General features: G+C 35.8%; 2 protein-coding genes and 1 long non-coding RNA gene across 3 annotated transcripts in view; 1 reads left to right on the top strand and 2 right to left on the bottom strand.

The window, feature by feature from the left end:
* LOC110835309 (uncharacterized) overlaps positions 1-5622 on the bottom strand; it is a 236601-nt gene extending 230979 nt beyond the window's left edge. Inside the window, exon 1 of the long non-coding RNA XR_015532674.1 lies at positions 4716-5622. This is a non-coding gene — a long non-coding RNA (uncharacterized LOC110835309). The remainder of the gene's footprint in view (positions 1-4715) is intronic.
* A 1074-nt stretch (positions 5623-6696) lies between these two features.
* Positions 6697-19018, bottom strand: Mitofilin (inner membrane mitochondrial protein mitofilin). The gene is made up of 13 exons (XM_022075395.2): positions 18913-19018; positions 17652-17734; positions 16396-16596; positions 16152-16249; positions 15516-15674; positions 14985-15123; positions 14454-14658; positions 13626-13763; positions 12508-12642; positions 10942-11170; positions 9665-9823; positions 8731-9022; positions 6697-7638 (listed from the first exon to the last, which is right to left on the bottom strand). Exons 1-13 carry the CDS (start codon positions 18955-18957, stop codon positions 7461-7463), a joined length of 2061 nt encoding a protein of 686 aa, XP_021931087.2. The 5' UTR covers positions 18958-19018; the 3' UTR covers positions 6697-7460.
* mRpL35 (mitochondrial ribosomal protein L35) lies at positions 18964-20540 on the top strand. Its single transcript, XM_022075398.2, has 4 exons — positions 18964-19081; positions 19402-19576; positions 19678-19803; positions 20074-20540. The coding sequence occupies exons 1-4, from the start codon at positions 19060-19062 to the stop codon at positions 20315-20317; spliced, it is 567 nt and encodes a 188-aa protein (XP_021931090.1). The 5' UTR covers positions 18964-19059; the 3' UTR covers positions 20318-20540.
* The last annotated feature ends 825 nt before the right edge of the window (positions 20541-21365 follow it).

Below are 21365 nucleotides of genomic sequence, written 5' to 3'. Positions count from 1 at the left end.
GCGCTGAAATTATAAAAGCTGAGAGACGCACACAAAGACAACGAACCCCAGGGCTAATTGTATCTAAACGGCGGAGGTGGGAGGATATCTGCAGTCCCTCATTCATCTACCTCAATGTCAAAACTTTGTAGCGCTTTACAATTTCATTCTCTCTCTCTCTCTCTCGTTGTAGGCAAACTTATTTTTTTAAAAAAACAATAAAAATGTTTAACGTTAATATTGATTTACATACACAGTTAGCTCGTTTTAAATTTCCGTCCGATTGAATTACAAATGGGTAGCCAATATGGTTTAGTCCGGTCAAATTATTCACCATTTTATTTTACCAAAGACGTTTATAAATATCGAACGTGTGGCCATAATGTATGGCACTGATGATCACTGTGTATACGATCATCATTTGTTTCAAATGCCTTTTCCTTCTGCCAGTTAACGTAAAAACAGAATTCCTCTGTTAACATTGTAACTCATATCAAAGTTATTACAAAACTTTCTGTTAAATAATCGGTATTCTGTAGCTCACATACGGGACATCCAATTCCACGCAAAGAATATAAAGTCTCTACTTTTTTGAAGCAGTGACTGTTTTTAGCTCAACTCATTACGACCTCTGAGACTACAAGGAGCTGTAAGAAATCGCCCAAACATCTCACAATCCGCTGGTAATTTCTGCCAGCACCTGGGGAGGACTCCCAATTCGAAACATTCTCCTCACGCAGGGCGCAACACGTCAAGGAACATGGCCTCATTTGAAGCCTAACCTAACCTAACCACCTACATATCAAGACCACTAGTTCTCAGACCTGGAGTACGAAGAAGCTAACGGCAGGGCAGGCAAGCCTAGAAGGGAAAAGCTCAGGCCAGAGTTAATTAAAAACATTACTAAACTGCACAAACAAAACTATATTTGCTCAGGTGATCAACAAATTATAAGCTTTAATGTAACAAGAAATTCCATTACAGTGTTCATAAAAGCTCACCGTCTAATATTATTCCGAGCCAGATAAATCCAATCCACGCTTTTGCCATTTTTGTCACGGACGTCTAGGTCTCTCAAGTGGTCTCTTTCATCCAGCTACTCAAATTAAAATTCTGAGTACATTTCTCGTCTCCCCATACGTGCCATACATCCAGCCCATCGCTTCTATTTCATTAGATTATGAGTTCTGTCAGTTTAGAAATGAATTTACATCCTTGGCTCTTTGGGTCGTCCTCTTACTCATTTCCTCTTAACCACAAATAATTTCGAGCATTCCCAAACTATACACTGACACAACTAAAGCTGGGACGGACAGACAGACACGTGTAGCTCGTTATAGCCCTTCCTCCGCACTCAGAAGAGAAATGTGCCTACTTTGCTGAGCAGACAGGAAGAGGTGTCAAATGAAGACACTTCTTTCAAACTGATAGTAGTAAAACCAATTTTAAGGCGACGGTGTTTTCTTATAAGCACTTTGTCTGGGCCCTGGATAGGTAGCCGTTAGGATTAAGGTGGCAGTGAGAGGTCAGGATACAATACGTCGACATTGTATATTGCTCTATATATGGCCAGGATTTCAACCTACGCTCTTTTTTTATCCTGACTCCAAAGAGTAATGACAGGATTCTCGAGTTCCACCACGGAGGTTTAGATGAAACGTAAATTGTAGCTGATAAACACGTGTTAACAGCGTGTGCAATGCAACCGCCTTCACCTTCTGGATAGACTCCATGACTTACTATCCCAGCAAAATTAGGTGATTCAAAACGATTCACAAAGTTCAACGCTATATATATTCCAAAAATACACACTTACGTCATCAAATGGCTTATTTTAAAAAAATAGAAGATCATATTTCATAACATTACAAAGTTTACAAAATTACTGTGTGTGTATATATATATATATATATATATATATATATACACGTCCATGTCTCGTGAGGAGACTGCATCGCTAACTGATAATATAAAGGTACTTAAGAAGCACTATAAAAATGTTGTAAATTCAAAAACTCTTGGCCTATGAAACAAATTAAAAATTCACTCACTGAGAAATAAATATCAGGCTAAATTCGGAAACTGCTTGCTAACATTCAGATATTCTTCTCGGCTATTTAAAAGCGCAGAGATTAAAATATATAAAAATTACAATTTTTTTCCGGATGTGTCTGCAAATGTCAAATTTGACCCTCACTTCAAGGGATGAACACAATTTGGTTAAACCTAAGAGGAGTGACGTTACAGGTTATTATAGCGCTAAAGTTTTACAATTGTTTTAAACTCGTCTGTGATAAACGGCATCCTGACCGAAGTTTTCGTAATTTTCCTCAGACCCTTCACCCAAATGCCGGGATGGTAGCTAAATTACATTACGACCACCTCCTTCCACAAGTCACTTATCACCTTGTCATTTAGCGTTATATATTTAGAGCTACTGGACGCGACGTAAAATAATCTCATTTCACCTTCATAGTTTTGATGGAGATTGATTTTGGTTATGTTCGTTATTATTATTATTATTATTTAGTGTTCTGTCTGACGCTAGGTCCATATGAACAGGATCCTTCCATCCTTTTCTCGTACTGGGACCTGTTCATATACGTTCTTGGCAGATGATCCAGAAGTGGTTTGCCATTGCCTTCTTCTGTGTGTGAATGGAGTATTTGTTGGGATGCCACGGAGGAAAACTCCGTGTTGCCTAGACCACGGCCTTGCCCAACACAAGTTATAAATTCGGGCACCGCCGGGAATCGAACCCGAGACCCCCAGGATTACAAGGCCAGTGTTCTAACCGCTAGACCACCGTGGCTCTTTATGTTCGTATGCTATGAAAAAGACTGATCAAGAAATACGTAAGAAAGTATTAATGTGGCTTTAGTTTGATACTGATTCAGCCCACTCCTCTTCCTCCAAGTCAAACCACAGCCCTCTTCAATCCACACACGGATAAAGAAGGGAGAGAAATGACGGCGATAAAAGAAGACAAGAAAAATTATTAACGCTGCAGAAGTGTCTGTGCTATAAAGGGACTGACATGACTGGGAGTCCAACAACCAATTCTGAACCTGTTCTTTATATATATTAAAACATACGACTTGGAGGTAAACATTTACAATCTACCCAAAAGGAACATCTCCGACAAATATTTTGGGGCTGAAAATATAGACCGAAGGGAATACAGTGATGGCTAAGCAGGAAGTACCTCACACCGTCTAAAGGGGTGGGGGGAGTCTTCGTTTGATAAGTCGTCACAAACATTAGTTGGGGGTAAAATGGCGATGGAATTCTCATTAGATTCGTCTACAGCGTCTTCAACACTTTAAGGCATGTGCAGAGCATTCAAAGATAATTCTCTATTATAAAATAATGAGAAAATTTTCAATAGCCAATTTATAACAATAATATGAAAATGTAGGTCTATTATGCGTTTACGTGATGTTGTAGCAGGAGTAACAACCACTTCACTTAGGTTGTATACAGAATGTACTAAACTTGCAGAACCAACGTTCGTTTAAACATTCTACTGAGAAAATACATGTTAACATGTCACAAACTGGACATCAAGATAGAAATTTCAGACACACTGAGACACCAACAGGATATGGTAAGACGTGTGTCTTTACAACAACCTACAGACAATTAAAAAGATAATGTTCTTCTTGCAGATAACTACGAAGTAGCCAACAATAAATCGCTCTAAAAGAGTTCTTTTCTGAAAATTTTGTTATTTGTGACTTGCGTTGTTTCTTAAATCATAAAGTACGCGGACTTCCAAGTCCGTATAATTTTATCAAACAAGGACAATAATTTAAAGACTGCTGTATTCTGGGTTGTTGTGCCGTGTAGTCTGGTAGATGTTTACCGACGTTTCAGAGGTCCTTGCTGCCGCCACAGTCAGGGCAATGGAGGCAGCAAGGACCTCTGAAACGTCGGTAAACATCTACCAGACTACACGGCGCAACAACCCAGAAGACAGAAATCTTCTGATTTACCTCTGCGAAAACCTCAAATTTGACAATAATTTAACTGCAATATGTACAGAACGTCACAATTAGATCACGATTTAAAGTAATTTTCAACTATGAAATAAACTCGCGGCAGCAAAACTGAGCTCTTAAATGTAAATTGTAAAAGCAAATTTCAAGTTTGCTTCTGTATGCCGTGCTTTCCACCATATCCACATCTTTTTTCGTTTCAGAGTTACATCTTTAAATCGGGTTGTAACTGTGACTCATCCTTCAGGGTCACGAGGTAGTCAAACATGGAGAAGGCAGAAGACTCTCGGCTACACGTGGGAACCACAACTGAACGAAATTAATCTGAACAAACTTCACACAACAGAGCCCTTTCTGAGAAGTTAATATAGTCACTCAGCTAGTCTGGTCATGCCAAAGTTCCATTACTATGTTCACAAGAGCCCTTCACTGACCCTATCAGGATACAAATTAACCCAGTTCACACCACCCTATTTATAAACTCTACAAAAAGGTCTGATGCCTTCTTATAGGTTAAAATGCAACCATCTTTCTATACGCATGCCAATATGGCATCCCTAACGCTGAAACCGTACAGTACTTGTATTCGGCCGTAGTTTTAAGGTTAAAAATTTGTTTTGCCTCGAAATAGTTATCGTTCCTTTTAAAACTAAAATAGCTAAATATCAGCACTTTAAACTTCCACAGTAATACTTTCAGGTTAATTTCAATATAATACAACACTTAGTACGCACTTACCCCTTAGTCGTCTTATGGAACAGCAAACTCGTTCCTTGGCTGGAATTACAGTAATTTCGTTCATCACTGACTATATTACAAAGTATAAAACACATTTTCGCTATCAAATACGCACAACCATTAAATCCACTTTCACGTTAGTCACGCTCTTGCACCCAACGAAGGCACCTGACCAGTAGTTCCGCGTTTTCTTTCAAACGGAAGTTGCCATAAAAAAGACGAATATTTCGTTCTCTTATCACGCCACGTAATTAAAGTCCGTTTAATCTCATGTACTACAAATTGTTTTTATGGCAATCAATAAAGTAAGATCTCATTAGCACTTAATATAGGGGGTGAGAAACATGAGCAGAATCCAGAGACGCTAATAGTCGCTAAACTTGTCAAATATGCTGTTTATGGATCATAAACACAGATGGCATAACATGAGTCACAGGAGTACACATCTGTACTACATAATCACATTAAAGGTTTTTTATGCTTACGACGCACAAATTTAGTATCTTTGAATTATGTTTATTTTATGCAACACTTAATTTGGGTTGATTTGAATTTGGTATTGCATCATCACGTTGTGTGCAGTTATAATAATAAATACTAGGTCCTTGTTTTCCCATTTACATATTATTTAATACAATTTTATCTTGCGGGGTTATGGCAACATATTTAAATATAACTGGTCATCATCAGGCCATTTCTATAACCAGTTTAAAGACGTTGCCATACACCTATAAAATGAAATTATATTAAATAAATACTCAATACTGAAACATTGAAACACGAAAATTCTCAAGAAAAACATCTCAAATGTACTATACGATAGTTTCACTACCCATACATACATAAATTCAACTCTTCAATCACTGCAGAAATGTACAAGATGAGACCAGACAGAGAGACAGAACAAGTTTTAACTTGCACGGAAAGAAAAGTATCAATTGAAATATAATCCAACAAATTAATCAGATTTTTAAAACACTATCCAAGTTCCAGCAAAGCTTTAAATAAAGTGGCTCTAATGGGTACTGTACACTAAATCACGAAATGCTATTCCATCAATAACGTTATTTATTGGGCCGATAATTATAAACATCTGTTTTCTATCTCTTACTACAAATCCTAACAGTAGGGCAAAGTAGCCTAGATATCAAACCACACACTTTCTCTTTTGCATCATCTTCAAACACGTATGCGCATATGTATTAATAGAACGAGGCACTTTTCTACATACACCGACATATAAAGGCTTTTGTACAAGGTAGTTATTCAAAAAATATGCACTACCGTACTAATATAACTTAATAAGTACAACATTACACCTCTTACAAATCAGAATCATAAATCCTTATTGATTAAAATTTCTGATCAAAAGAAGCTGACGTACACTTCAACAAATGAAGCGCAAAGCGCAATGAAGGCAAAAAAAAAAAAAAAAGCAAATGAAAATGAGTGGTTACATATCTAGGTAGTACTATCTACCACAAGCGGTTTACAGGTTATGGGACATTGGAGTTATTTTCAAACATCTGAGTTCTTTGGCCCCTTTCCCTTCTTATACGAAGCCCTACAGATAATGACAGCAGTTACCGAGCATTAGACCTATCTCGTCAAAATGTCAGCAACAAATACCAAAGAAAATACTACTTCTATAAATGCATCAGACTTTCAAAATCAATGATGTAAGTGAAGAACTTGCTAAAAAGTTAATAAAATAAGAAATGCAACAAATAAGTATATCCTGTTTGATTCAAACGCACCCCACACATTTCTTCATACAGGCGGCAGTACCACGTTAAAAATGTATTTCACTATCGTCGTGAATCCCGTAACAAAGTCTAACTTTGTAACCGAGTGTGGTGCGAGGTTGTGACAGTTTTCCGTCAGCGGCGACGTGAAATACGTAACATCCTTGCACCCCATCCTACAAATGTCCCGAATTCTTAGTCTACATTATCTTCACCAAGTACTGGAATACTGGATGTCTGGTAGTGAACGCTGAATGTTTATTACTTCTATATACACAACTCATAAACTGTACCACAAAGCACACAGGTCCTCCCCAACCAAACCATGGCTTTACGCATCACAGTTTTTGATTTTCCGCAATAGAACTTCCATATACTTTATTCAAAATTTAAATGACACTTGTGTAAATGACACTTAACTTATTAGTAAACATCAGAACCACAAGTTATTTAATGCAAAGGAGTCAACAGCTGATGTAACGCCAGCAATGAAAGAACGTACAATGCGGTAAAATCCCTTAAGTACTGACGAATCTGTGCTAAATGTAAGCAGAAAATATTACCCAAAAAGTCCAAATAAATTAGTGGCAGAAAACTTTCCAAATTTCCACATCAATTAACGCTGCTTCTGAAATTTACATTTTATACTTATGCAGCGTTCTGTCACATACATGTACAGAAACAACGCAATCAATGTTTAAAATCACCTACTTCATCAGTACGTGTTTATCTGCAGTTCCGGCAAATTCCCAGTCTGAAAATTTCACAAACATATTTTACTGAAAAGACACGTACTCAAAGCACATCAGCCGATACCAGTCAGCGATAAGAATCCAGAAATAGAATGTCATGAGGCAGTGATATGATCAGCTCCAGGTAGGCGGGTTGGGTGGACTGCGTGTCATTACACCACCAACATTGCAAACTCTTATTACTTTTATGTTTGGCAATTTGTTTGTGTAGTCTTTTCTTTTTTATATACAGATTTTTATAAACTTCCTCAAACATACAGGAGGCCAGAAGCAGCTGCATGTGCCATTAGTGTATTTGCTGCTTGTTGTGTTTCTAAAAGAATTCGTGTCTCATTTATCCAATCCTGGGCCACGCGACGCGACGCTCCCTTCAATAGATTCATGTACCGTAATGTCATGCTGAAATTACCCCTGTCTATCCAGTACCTGAAATTTCAAAAGGATGTCACACAAAGCAAACCACAATAATAACAATACACTTATTCTAATATAAAATGAGCAAACAAACAACTTTTAACACCATAAAAAAGACACTATTGCCATACGCGTTTCAACCTCAAGAGGTCATCATCAGTGGCATCAGGGAAATTAATTCAATTAATCAAATGGTTTAAACTTGATTTAGAAAATAAATAATGAATAGGTATTTAACAAAGTATTTCAAGCGACACTGCACTCGATGTTATTCACAGGAGTTGAACTCTGCCTCAGAAAATAACAAGTACTCTGTAAGTGGAGAAATGTAGTACGTAAGCCTCCGATATGACTATCCATTGCTACAGCAAGTTGAGATAACTGTGTAAAAATTCAACAACAATTCTGAGAATTCATAACATTACAACTCAGGTCCTGAACAACTGCGTAGTGTACATATGATATACGAGGCGCGTCCTCAAAGTAAGTTTCCCACTCGTCCCACAGCTAGCAAACCTTATATTGCGCGAAGCGACTGTGCGTACGTGATAGAGCAATGACGTAGCATGGCGCATGCACTAACGGAACTTCCCGCGTTCTCACATTAGCATCGTTGCAGCTGTTGAAGATGGAGGTTCTTATTCCAGCTCCCGCCGACTGTGAAGTGCGGTCAGTGATAACGCTAGGCTGCACACGGCTCGACGGACAGCAAGTCTCCTGCAGGAGTTCAGCTGGGAGGTGTTTAATCATTCATCCTACAGCCCGGACCTCGCTCCCAGTGATTTCCATCTTTTCCTACACCTCAAGAAATTCCTGTCCGGTCAGCGTCAGCGTTTTGAGAATGACAGAGAGGAGGAGATGGTTGTCACACAGTGGTTCCAATCCCAGGCGGCAGACTTCTACGACACAGGTATTCAAAAGTTGGTCCCACGGTATGACAAATGTCTCAATTCCGGTGGCGAATATGTTGAAAAATAGCTGGACACTTGCTGTATCTGTTGCAATAAATATTTCCATGAAATTGTGTTTTGTTTCTGTAAACGGCCCCAGGGAAACTTACTTTGAGGACGCGCCTCGTACAATACTGAAAAATAATCGTATTACCTGGCCCTCTGCAGGATATCATATGTGTCAAGCTGAGCAATTTCAACAGGTTCATCTGCCAACTCTGCTGCTGGGATGGGATTTACTGCCTTAATAAGTAACAAACTTTGTAAAAATGAAAGGAAGTACAGAGGTAGACTTCCTCCTTGCTCAGGAATCAAGACTAATCTTTGAGCAACTCGCTCAACTTTAAGAAAACGTTCCCTCATCGCTTCCTCCGTATATACGCCACGGTCCGCGGCTTCGGGTGGAATGCCTGCTAGCACGGCTTTCACCAGCTCATCATCTGTATCTGTTAAAAATAATTAGTTTTACATTAATTATATTTTCTGCTAAGTACAAACTAGAGCTCGTACGTAATCAGAAGACTGCACGCACAGCATTTATGAACATCAAAATGCAGATTTTAACATCAGTTACTGCATCACCACATTTTAACTTTGTCTCTAATTAAGTTAATTCTTCTAATTACTAAGTTATACAAGGAATGAGTATGAAATTTAATCATGTTAAACAGAGAAAAATCTTTGCAACTTGTGCACAGATGGGTTCATTATAGTTGTACGCTTTGCCTACGAACGAAACCTGATATGATATGCTTAATTTACCACTTCAAAGCAGAATGCTGCGAGAAATTTCAAGACCACTGCCTCAACTACAACAGACTGCAACATATATATACATAATACACACAGCATTTTGTCACGCTGTCTTGAGAAGCTTTTGACGACACTTTATAGTTCACAGTTTGCACCTTGATCTCATGTACAGATTTAATCCATTTACATCAACTAAGTGATAATTTCAAAGTTTCAAAACCGATCACTTCCCAAATTACCATGTTTCTTCCAACATACAATAAAGTATTATTATTACAATGTTGTGAGTTCAGGCAGCACTCAACTCCTTCCAGCTTACTGTATTATCAACTCACTTGCAGCCTTGCTAACATTTTCAATCTCCGATCTGAGGGGTTGCAGCTGCTGTTGCCAAGGGACACCAGGTTTGCTTGCCTTCAGACATCGATGTAGTGACTGACACGCGCTCCACAGTAACTGAGCCTGACGTGCGTGCTTATCGTTTTCTGCCCGTGCTGTAAATAAGAATTAAAATAAGTTAGGTTACCAACTATCTTAAAAATTCCACATATAGTACTTACGTCCTTTGCCGTCTTTATTACCGAAGTACAAGAAACACAAGCACTGAACAAAATCACAATTTTGTGGAATCCAAAAATCCCTTAGCCTCCATATAACAAGCTCATACAGTACATACTAAGCCAGTACAAGTTCAGAAGCTTTCATGATAAAATTCTCCTAGGTGATAAAATACATTAATTTAAAGCAATTGCTCTGAACTGACCCAAGAGCATTTTGTAACACTACATACAAGCCCAATCATACATGTCATAAACAACTGTACAACAACTCTGAACAGAATAAATTGCCAGCAAATTCTTCATGTTTCAAGAACATAACTAATACTACGCAGGCCTTTAAAAATTATCATAAATAAGAGGGTATCTGATCCCAGTCCACATTAAAGATTTCATAGCTTACAAATGAAAACAAAAGAATTCAAATTTAAAATTCTTCCAAAAAATAAAATACAACAAACTAAAATAAAACCATTAATCAAACAAATTCACATAAGTCCCGTGTATAACCACAGCTGCTGGCACAAATTTAAACAATATAACTCTCCTCAAAATATAAAAATACATAATGCAAATAAAACAAAATCAAATAACCCTTTAGATACCCATAATCAATCAAGGAAAAACTTATATATAGAATAAACCAATTATGAACAATCCAGCAAGAATAAAACTAAAACTAACCGAAATGGTGGGCAAGCAAACCCCCTGCCAAACACAAAAGGGGAAGAGGGGGATCTATGGAGTTCTTACTCCAACTGTCCAAATCCAAGTGACAGAAACAAAAGAGAGAAATATTTAGATAATTGCACTTAAGGACTGTGATTTAATATGTTAAAAAGAAATCGCATTTTTGGAACAAGTGTGAAGTGTGCATAACTTCAGAAACAACCCTCATGCATTAAAATTTACTGAAACATTGTATCATTACAGAATTGCCTCGGCTAAAATTATTTTGTTAATCCCTTGACTCTGATACTCTTGACAGTCATAAATTTTCAAACAACTGAAAGATCAAAACCAGAACATCTGTTTTAATCTAAGAATTATATTACATTTGAGAGCATCATCCATGCCCCTCAGACGTCCCAGCAAAGCACCAATCTGTATCTTATATGCAGACTGTTCTTGCTCTAGCCTCTCGTTTAGGATTCTGTTGAAGTGCCGTTCCATTTCCTTCTCTTTAACAGCAAGTACATCGGCCAAATGGTCACTGTGAGCTTGTGTTTGGATCTTCAGCTGCTGACGTACATCAGTCTCTGCCTCAATTTGGAGCTCCAATGCCTGTTAAAACATGGACAAAGAAGTAATTAAATTAAATTTAAATATGCTGTATGTGTGTCATGTATCAACACCTAAGGTAATATATACAAAAAGAAATTCAATGCCATAATTCAGCAGTCATTTAACACATCAAATGTGAGGTTTTTGTACTCATTTCTAAAGCAATATTATTTTTGTAGATACAAGCCACATTATAAAGTAATAAAACTTGACCTCTGAGTCTGAGAAGATAAATTACTGAAGGTATTTGAAAATAAAGTATAGAGCAAAATATTTGGACCTAAGGAACAGAAAACTGTGATAAAGAATGTCACTTAAAATTTCTAAGATGTTTAAATTACAAATCAATTCAGATACATTCAGAAGAACGTTGAATCCAGTTTACAGTGTTATTAACTATATAGGCAATTTTCTCTATGTCAACAAAAGTGCCATCATATCAATTTATTCTCAACTACAGAGCTACTCAACTTCTTGGGCACCAAAGCATGCAGATAACATGAAGCGCACACACCTGATGTACAGATCTGTTAGTCCAATATGGTGGCCCTTCAATTTTGACTGCACTGCAAACATGCTTAAACCTAACCCCCCGCCCTCCCCCAAACACACATACACAATTCAGGGGATGTATCATCTGTTACCGCCTCTGAAAATTCCCAAGAATCCCCACCACTAGACCTTGTCCTGAAATGGATGATACAGCTCACATCCTCAATACACCGGTTTTTTTTAAACAGATTACAGTAGACGCCTAATTATCTTGGTTGGTTGGGAAATATATTTAGCCGGATAATCGAAACCCTGGATAATACACAAAAATTAAAGAAAAACAAGCAAATGTACCAAATATGTATGTTAATTGCAGGTATACACTATTTTAATTTTGTATATTTACTAATAACAGAAAGGACTTTACATAAAATTTATTATAGTTCATAACAGATGTTTTTTTAAAGGATTCCAACAGATACCAATAACATTTTGTTGTCACAAACTTGAGCTTTTACCAACAACTGATTTATGTTAACATGTTAAATAATGTCATATATGTTTATTCCTTTCTTTTTAAACACTGTAAATTGAAATAGATTCTCAAAAGTAATTTTTAATTTTTGTTTAGACCAGATATATCTGGCCCCAGATATATCTGGCCCCAGATAACTGGGAGTCTACTGTAAATGAATGAAAAACTGCAATTATATTTTATGAATTCATTGAGACACACTTAGAATGTCACATAAGCATGACTTCAACCGCCTGTTAAATTTCTACAATATATCTGAGGAGGAGGTATAAAGAAACATATCAGAAGTTTTGTAACATAGTCAATTTACTTTCTTCTGGTATTCCAGTTCCAACTCCCTACGTTCTTTATCAAGCTGAGCTTGAACTTTAGCAGTAATCAAGTCAGCTTCATCTTTCGAACCAGCCTTTTCCAAAGCCCTTCTGAGACGATCCTCTCCGACTGTCTGGAAACAACAAATGAAAAGGTACCAATAAAACAACATTCACACATACACTAAATTCTTAATGTTTAAAACACCACACCTATTAACCTTTATCAGTCTTAAATCACAGCATACAGTCAAGCTGGCCACGTGTCACAACAGCATACAACTAAAACGTCATCATCATCATCGTCGGTAGTGACTACAGTCCTTGAAGGACCTTAGCCGCCTCACACATGGAAGGTTTCGTAATCTACTAAAATATTACACCCTGAAATTGAAGTATGACCAGCAGCACTGTAGTTTTATTTTTATTTGTAGTGTTCTGTCTGACGACAGGTCCATATGAACAGGATCCTTCCATCCTTTTCTCGGACTGGGACCTGTTCATATACGTTCTTGGCAGAGATGATCAGAAGTGGTTTGCCATTGCCTTCTTCTGTGTGTGAATGGAGTAATTGTTGGGATGCCACGGAGAAACCGGGGAAGCCCCCGGAGGAAAACTCTGTGATGCCTAGACCACGGCCTTGCCCAACACAAGTTATAAATTTGAGCACCACAGGGAATTGAACCCGGGACCCCAGGCTTAGAAGGCTGGTGTTCTGACCGCTAGACCACCGTGGCGGTATAGCACTGTAGTACAGAGTTTTAAATCCCCTATTCTCATATGATAAAGTTTAATGTCTACTATCTGCTGCTCTACGAGTATAAACTATATTTCCAATGTCTTCATAATCATTTCCATGCTAAATTATTAAAATAAATAAACCCTGCATCTGTTACAGTTCCATGGTCTTCAGAAAACAATGAACAATATGAATTCTCAAAAGATCTCTTTATACATACCATTTCACCTTTTATACTGATATTTGGAAACAATATATCCCACTTACAGCATAGAAAAATCTAAATGAGAATCAGAACTGAAGAATTTGGTTTTATATGACAAGAGTTACATACCCAATTCATACAATTTACATCTATTAATTTATAAAATCTCTTACCTCTAGCTTCTTCAGTTCTTTCTGATAGTACAATACATTTGAAACAGCATACATAATGAAAAGGTCTAGATCTTCCTCGTTAAGTCTTATCTGTTTATCACTAATCCTGGTACCAGGAAATAATACTTTTAATTCTTCCTGCAACAGAAGTAACATGTAAAAATCAATGCACTTCAAACATGTGAAAACAAGTTTTCCACTATTTTCAGACTACAAATACTACACTTGCATTCTGACAATCTGATCAATGATGGTGAATATTACAGAGGACCACATTCAATTAATGTTTTCAAAGCATCTGCGTCATCAATGGAGGACCACAGATAAAAATATATGAACATAAAAAAATAATAACAAAGAACTGTAAATAATCTGCATCTGTACCAGCAGTTTGAAAAATTAGCCTTTGTGCCAAAAAAAAAAGAAGCCTGATTTGGTATAAAATTCATCCCTACACTGTCAACAAAATTATAATGTGCCTGTAGACAGTATACCAGCCAGTGATCACCCAATTCTGTGCACTTAAGACACTCCTACAATAATTCATCCCACACATTTCAAAATAACACCATAATATTCATAATTAAGGCATGTAAGACTTCTGTTATGATGAGCCCAAATTAATTTTCCATGCAGCAGAACTGTTCAATCCACAACAGTAAAACAGTTGAAGACCAGCAGCTATCAGTTAACTTTGATCTGATCCACATAATTTAGCTTAACAATTTAAATATAGATGTCAGTCGAAACAATGTGGATTTTTAAAGCAGGATTAAAATTTCATCAATGGATAAATTCTGAGTACTGCCTATTAAACACAGAACTCACTTCAAAATACTTCCGTGCCGCTTCCACTTTCTCCCAATACTTCTCTGTGATTCTTGCATTTCTTCTCACTTCACCCAATTCATTCTTTGCATCGGCAACTGCGGCCAGCAATTTCTCAATATTCTTATTATACTTTTCTAACAGTTCACTGGATACATTGTCTACACCACCTTTCAGGATGTTCTTCATCTTCTCGATGCTTTCTCTAAAAACAGGAATATTTATGAGAGTGGTACATCAGAATGAGTGGCATTAATCACTCAAAAACATTTTCAAACTTCACAAAAAGAAAATTAAATTTCTCATAGGCCTCAGGATTCAATCCAGGTACCTTCTAAAGGGGTGAGACATCCCTAAACCAACAGTTTCGTCATCAAGAATCAGCCAAAAAAAGTACAAGTTTTTATGAAAGAAATATAAAAAAAGCAGAACACTTCGAGCATATAATGGCATAACCAGTACAAAGAGCACAGAAGTTCTCTGACAAGTAATCAATTATCCCCACCTTTATGAAACAGTACATTTACTTACAGCGCTTCTTTAGCGTTAGCTTCAGCTTTTACAACAGCTTCATTCTTCTTTGCTACCAGCTTCTTCAATTTATCCCACACATCTGCATCCAAAGTCTCTGCAGACTTCTCAACTATATGATAGATGTTTTTACTGTAGTCTGCAACAAACAGAATTCTGAAGCACAAACCTCACAGAAAGTTTTCAATTAATAGATCAGTATTAAATTACACGCTGCAAAAAAATTTGCAATTTTACTAAATTGAAAAGTCCAAGGACATTGACAAAATTTTTGTGCTAATAAACCTTTACGTCTTGGATGTCAAAGAATTACTTGGAATCTACATTAAAACCTTCTAAATGCCTTTTTCTATTAAATTTATAGTTGTTTTAAGTCAAGAGCAACTGAGCAAATCAAAACGTAGTTTTAAATTTCAGGGTACTAACATTCTCAATAGTTTCCTAACCAAAATGTCCATAATTTTAAAAACATATTTACTTAGACGGAAAGCACAGAAGAATTATAACTCAAACAAATTATGTGCCACTAACCTCTTACTGCATTTGCTGCATCATCATAGGCTGAAATTGCAGCTATCGCTAAAGTTGAGACTTTACTCTCCAGATCGGCCAAGTTCTTCACATGTGTTTCTGGAAGTTTCTTCAGATCCTTTTCAGCTGGAGGTCGCTTATCAATTTCAGGTGCTGAAACTGTTAAATAAAAAGATTTTCCTAAGCTCAGGCAGTTCTATATATTAAAAATTCATATAAATTGTTTGTTAGATTTTAAAATGCTTCATTAGCCGCTAAGTTTATATAGAAATCCAACACCATTTCACTGTTTCCATGTCAACTTCCATCTAATTTCAATTTGTCATCATAATCCAGAAGAGCAGTCTCAACATATTAATTAATTATGTGAGAACCCCAAATCTCAAATAATTTTAATTACTTTTTCTGTTCCACATAGAATTAGTACATCATTAAAAATCTCTTGTGCTTGGTAAGAAGGATTTTAAGCCAATACATATTATGTATGATTTACTGCAAAGCAACAAAGTAATATATTTAAAAATATACATTTCAACATTGTAGTAAAATTCAAGACGAACACTGTTACCGGATAAAAGAAAAAATTACTAAACCACTAATAAAATAACAAAAAACTGAAATGAGTTACACATTTACATTTAAATTCCTTCTTTGGTGGTTCTTCTTTAGTCTCTACTTTCACTTTTTCTTCCACTCTTTTTTCTTCCTTTTTTCCAAACAGGCTTTCATAGATCCTGAAACAAACGTTTGGAGGAAAGTTATAATCTCTATTAGGTATATTGGCTACATTCATCTGTAAAATTTCACAAAACCCAAATCTCATACAACTAGACAAGTGTTTCACTAAAATCACAAGAAGAAATAAAATCCATATACTTACGTGGATTTTAAGCGTTCATACACAGCCTGAAACTGTTCAAGGTAAGTTCCTTCTTCCTGTAACAGGACTTTGAGGAACTCCTCTGAGTAAGGCACATTGCCACCCAGCCATCTTCGGAAGTCTTTGTCATAAGCGGCGTAGGCAAACGTAGCAACTGTAGCTACAGTCAATGTGCCAACAGTGTATTTAAAACCTGTCCCGCTTAAAGAAAATTAAATGAAACACATTAAACATGACAACAATCAATTTTTTGTTGACACAAATTCATTTATTACATAAAGATTAAAAACATGCATCAGATTACAAAATAAAAAAATACAAGTAAAAGACATAACAAAGGCAGTTTTAGTTTATCTAAAATAAGGTTGGCACCACTGAAAAGTCTGACAGATGTAAACAAATTAAACCATACCTCTTGCACTTAGTTTTCACTGTCTTTTAAGCAATACTAATACTGCAACAAGTTTAACCCGGCTCCTCCAGCGACAGAACACCAACAACATGAAAATTTGTTGACATTTACAGTGAAAAATATTAACAGAACAATGGAAGTTTAAGAATAGGTGAAGAAATCAAAGGAAAATGGAAATATGTTGATGATGCTTGTGCTGGGCAGGAAGTGAGGTTAAGGAACAGACTGATTAGAACAACAAGCAAAGTTGAATCTCAATTGAACATGAAAAAATCAGTGCAAGGTTGACTTACAGCCTAACCAAAAGCAATCTCTCTTGAAAGAATCAGTATATTTGTATCCTGTTAAGTCATTCCGAAAAGCTGGGTAATTATAAAGAAAAATATGATACATTGAGCTAATATATAAGAATTTTGTCAGAACTTACACTAAAATTGCCTTTAATTTTTGGTTACTTTAATACTGGATAAATCAACTGAATTAATTTTTGTAACATTCAATGAAAACTGACATATAAAACTGGTTGATAAAATTAAATACAAAAATTTACTTTATATTTTCATATCCAATCAAACCAATGCACTGTGTGGATCAAGTAAAACAATCATAACATGAACACTTTCATTTGCATAGAAAAATGGTAGGTAACTTCAACAGCAAAGGTTATTGCACAGGCAGTGAAATGAATTTATGTAAAATGTAAGATGATTCGGAGTCATTCAATTGTAATAATTTCATATAAATGTAAAAATAAAATACATATTAATGTGTGTACAGAACTCATTTCTGTTGTAACAGTTATGGCATAATTTACACTAAAAATCTTAAATCAAGACATATTTACCTCCTACTCTTATTTGACTCAGGATATTTACTTGCGTAACATCGAGGAACAAGATACAGTCTCACAGGGTTATGTCGTGATATCTGAAAATATAAACATATACAAATTATATCCATTCATACTGGTTATTCATAACTTCTAATTAGAACTGCATTCTTGAGAAAATCAAGAGTACATTAAATTCTGGAAATATCTGCTACCATGCAGTTCAAAATATCTTCCTGTCTGCTATCTAAAAATGTAAAGATTAAAAGTTAAAAAAATGTAATTTTACCTGTTTCTTCCTACAGGTATAAAATCTAATCTTTTGTATCAGAGAAAGAACAAAGACTAGTTTTTCAAGAACACAGTACTTAGAAAGAAATTTTATCTAAGAGGAATAAAGTGTCGGCAGGTTGGAGAAAACTGCCATATTCAGTGACCATCACTTGCAACTTCCTTTAAAAAACTTACTGCATTTTAGTAGCAAGTATTTCCTCTACAGAAGTACACATTTGGCAAAACATATTTCAAACTCTCCATCAAACTACTGCTCAGGATTACATAAACCACAATAGTAACATTCAATGCTGACTGTAATGGCTAACATGAAAGCCATGGTTTTAAAATATCATGAAACAGAAACTCTTTTGGATTTTAATATTTCTATCTGCAAGGTTATTCAGGAACTGACTGTTCTAATAAACATTTGGAATATTTATAAACTGGTAAATTCATGAGGTCACTCATGGCAAATAAAATCTGTTGAATTTTGATATTTATATCTACAAGGCTATTCAAGAATTGCCTGTACCAAAAGATGCTTAGAATAGTTATGATGTAAACCTATGAATTCATAAGGTTACGTTTTTAATTAGGAAAGTTAGTGTGCATATTCGAAACCTCTGTTCCATAATTTTTGGCTATTAATTTCGTTCTTTTATGTAGTAAATTCTCCAGGAAATTACAGTGTTATCTTATTAAGAAATTTTGTAACGAAGAAATTGAATCCACAAACGTAGAGGTATAAATAAAACAGTTAAGAAAGCAAATAAAACACTATATTTTAATAGCATATGAAGATCTGTTGTAAGGAGAGGCTGAATAAATTTCAGATTCATATAACTAATTCGAGATAGTGTTTTATATTGACCATATTTCAATGGTAGCGACCAACCTTGGCACTTTACTGAGTGGAGGACAACACAGTCACTGAAAATAGAATTAATGCCACAGTAAAGACTGACATCACAAAATAAACTTTTAAATATATTTTACCTACCCGTGGTAATCCGTGATACGGAAATTTTAGCCCAATTCGGAACATTTCCAAGCGCCTGACCGGCAGCGAACCAAGTAGGAACGCCGGGACATACACAAATGCGTTACGTCCAATATGGCGAATTGCAAATTATGATAAGGGAAAACGATGCTGCGATTGATTGTTGGAGGTTAGTTTGGAATTTGTCGTTTATATGATACTGCAAAAACTTTATTGTGTTTAATTTGAATTTTCTCTTATGTTATGAAATCTATAAAAATTATCACATATGTTGGTATGGAAGTAAAACTAAAGTAGATTGCGATTTAATAGGTTAAGAACAATCCTAACCTAACAACATGTACTTATACCCTGAAATATTATCAGTATGGAAAGGTCTGTTGCATAAAATACGTGTTGAACTCCAAAGTTATTTGAATGTGAAGCACATTAATCTGTTCAAATCTATATTTGTTGCTAGAATTTTGTTTAACGTTTCTGAATTTCCAGTTGCCAGAACTGCTTGCATAGCAGGAAAGAAAATAAGTGTCAACATACCTCCAAATGTGGTTACATCTCATCAGAAAACATATATTACACTAAACTCACAGTTCCAATCACTACAACCATCCATAGCAAACTGTAACATCTCATTTGCTCCGGTAACAAGTTCGCAGTTGTTGAGGTATGGTAGTTGTTTTTAACAGTATACTTATTGAAATGTAAGACCTCTAGGATATTTTCGCTTATCAAGAATGACAATTGCTATTCAAATTTAATTTTCAGTGCTGTACAACCCAGGCTTCTGAATCTACTTCAGCCTCAGATCAGGACAGTTACAAAGTTTTCTATCAGGAAGGGCAAGAGGAAAACTGTGAAGGCAGCAGTAAAGCGTTTCTTTCGATTGTCCTGGTATGTTATAACATAAACATGCAATGTTTCCTTACTTAGGAAAAGTTTAGTTCAAGAACGAATATTGGTTTACATAAAAGGTCTCTTGATCACGAATTTTCCTAATTAAATGTGGAATAAATTTGCTTAAAAGCAGTAAATAACCAGTTGACTTCAAGGTTGTTTGCATATATGTTCATATTTTTTGTTTTATCTGTATATACTTCCATAATAACTTATTTGCTGATCTGTGTGAGAATTAATATTTACAAATTACACTATTTTCTACAGGGGTGGTTGGATCCGCACACGTGCAGGGCGTTTTAAGCATTTATGGAGAAAATCTGCTTACCAGAAATATCGATACAAACAACATGTCTTCTGCAATGCAACACAGTGTACACTGCTGGATAAGATGGTGACAAAATACTGGAAAAGACGGAGATATTACGTAGATGATCCGTATGAACCTTACCACACACGAGAAGAATATCCAATCACAAGAAAGAAACCTCTTCCACCCCCACCACATTAGATCTCATGTCTTTAAATGCTTATGAAGTAAGCTGGTAAAGTAATCAGTAATTTAAATTGGACTGTTGTCCAATCTGGCAACTTAATTTCTCATTTGAAAAAATTCTGTTCCAGTTAATATAAAAGAACTTGTGATGTCCTCTGAACTGTGTGTGTAGTATTTCAAGAAGATACTGTAAATTTTGTATACAATCACAAAATAATAAACTTAATATAATATCGAACAGTGACTTTAACATGAAGAAACCCAGAACAATACTTCCTGTATGCTGCATGCAAATTAACACATCATCCTCCTGGCTTATTTTTTTAACATTCATCTTAATATTCTTCCACCTCCATGGTTGCCTTGCCAGATGTGTCCACCAAAACTGTATGCATACACTTTCCCCTCCTGCACACAATTTCTGTTCATGACTTCTGATTTTAAAAAATCTGCCGTGCGCAGTCTTTCATTTCGGTTATTCATATTGGATGCACAACTGCTCATTATTTGGGTAATCAATTATAAAAAACTTTAACCTTTTCCTTACATTATAAAGTCAGGCTGGAATGCCACACTTATTACATCACAAAACAAAATCATTTTACATTTGCACATGTTAAATAACTGTAAATCATTAAGAAAGATACCACTTGGAAGATTTGGTATAGATGAAAGGATATTAAAACAAAGCTTAGAGAAATTGAGTGGAAGAATGTGAAGTGGATTAATTTCCTCTTGAATAGGAACTGGTGTTGGTCTCTTGTCTACACAATAATGAACTTCAGGTTCAATAAAAGGTGGGCAATTTCTCGACTAGATGAGTAACTATTAGCATCTCAAACAGGATATTGCTGCATGGAGTTTAGATTCTTTGTTGTATTGCTGCAAAGCTATGCACATTACCTAGAATTATAAATTAGTTATTCTTGTATTTCATTAAATATTCATTCAATCTTAAAAAGGTCTTATAAATTCTGTATTCACTCAGCCATTTAAGCAATAGTTTTGGAGATGAAACATGCAGCTAGGATAGGCAATGTCCCCATTATGCACCCATTACATG

The sequence above is a fragment of the Zootermopsis nevadensis genome, unplaced genomic scaffold (assembly GCF_977971745.1).
Source record: "Zootermopsis nevadensis isolate Lab colony 2312 unplaced genomic scaffold, Znev_1.0 Znev_ptg000061l, whole genome shotgun sequence".
Lineage (NCBI taxonomy): Eukaryota > Metazoa > Arthropoda > Insecta > Blattodea > Termopsidae > Zootermopsis > Zootermopsis nevadensis.
Note: the sequence above shows the minus strand (reverse complement) of the source record. Positions and strands in the feature narration are given on the sequence as shown.

What these genes read in the sequence shown, in the direction of transcription:
- Mitofilin (XM_022075395.2), bottom strand. Translation starts at nt 18,957, where the DNA reads ATGTTCCGAATTGGGCTAAAATTTCCGTATCACGGATTACCACGG. An exon ending in CGTATCACGGATTACCACGG is followed by an intron (nt 17,735 to 18,912) that starts GTAGGTAAAATA and finishes TTATATTTTCAG; the next exon opens with ATATCACGACATAACCCTGT. An exon ending in AAGAACTGAAGAAGCTAGAG is followed by an intron (nt 12,643 to 13,625) that starts GTAAGAGATTTT and finishes TGTTGTTTCCAG; the next exon opens with ACAGTCGGAGAGGATCGTCT.
- mRpL35 (XM_022075398.2), top strand. Translation starts at nt 19,060, where the DNA reads ATGCTGCGATTGATTGTTGGAG. An exon ending in ACAAGTTCGCAGTTGTTGAG is followed by an intron (nt 19,577 to 19,677) that starts GTATGGTAGTTG and finishes TTTAATTTTCAG; the next exon opens with TGCTGTACAACCCAGGCTTC. An exon ending in CGTTTCTTTCGATTGTCCTG is followed by an intron (nt 19,804 to 20,073) that starts GTATGTTATAAC and finishes TATTTTCTACAG; the next exon opens with GGGTGGTTGGATCCGCACAC.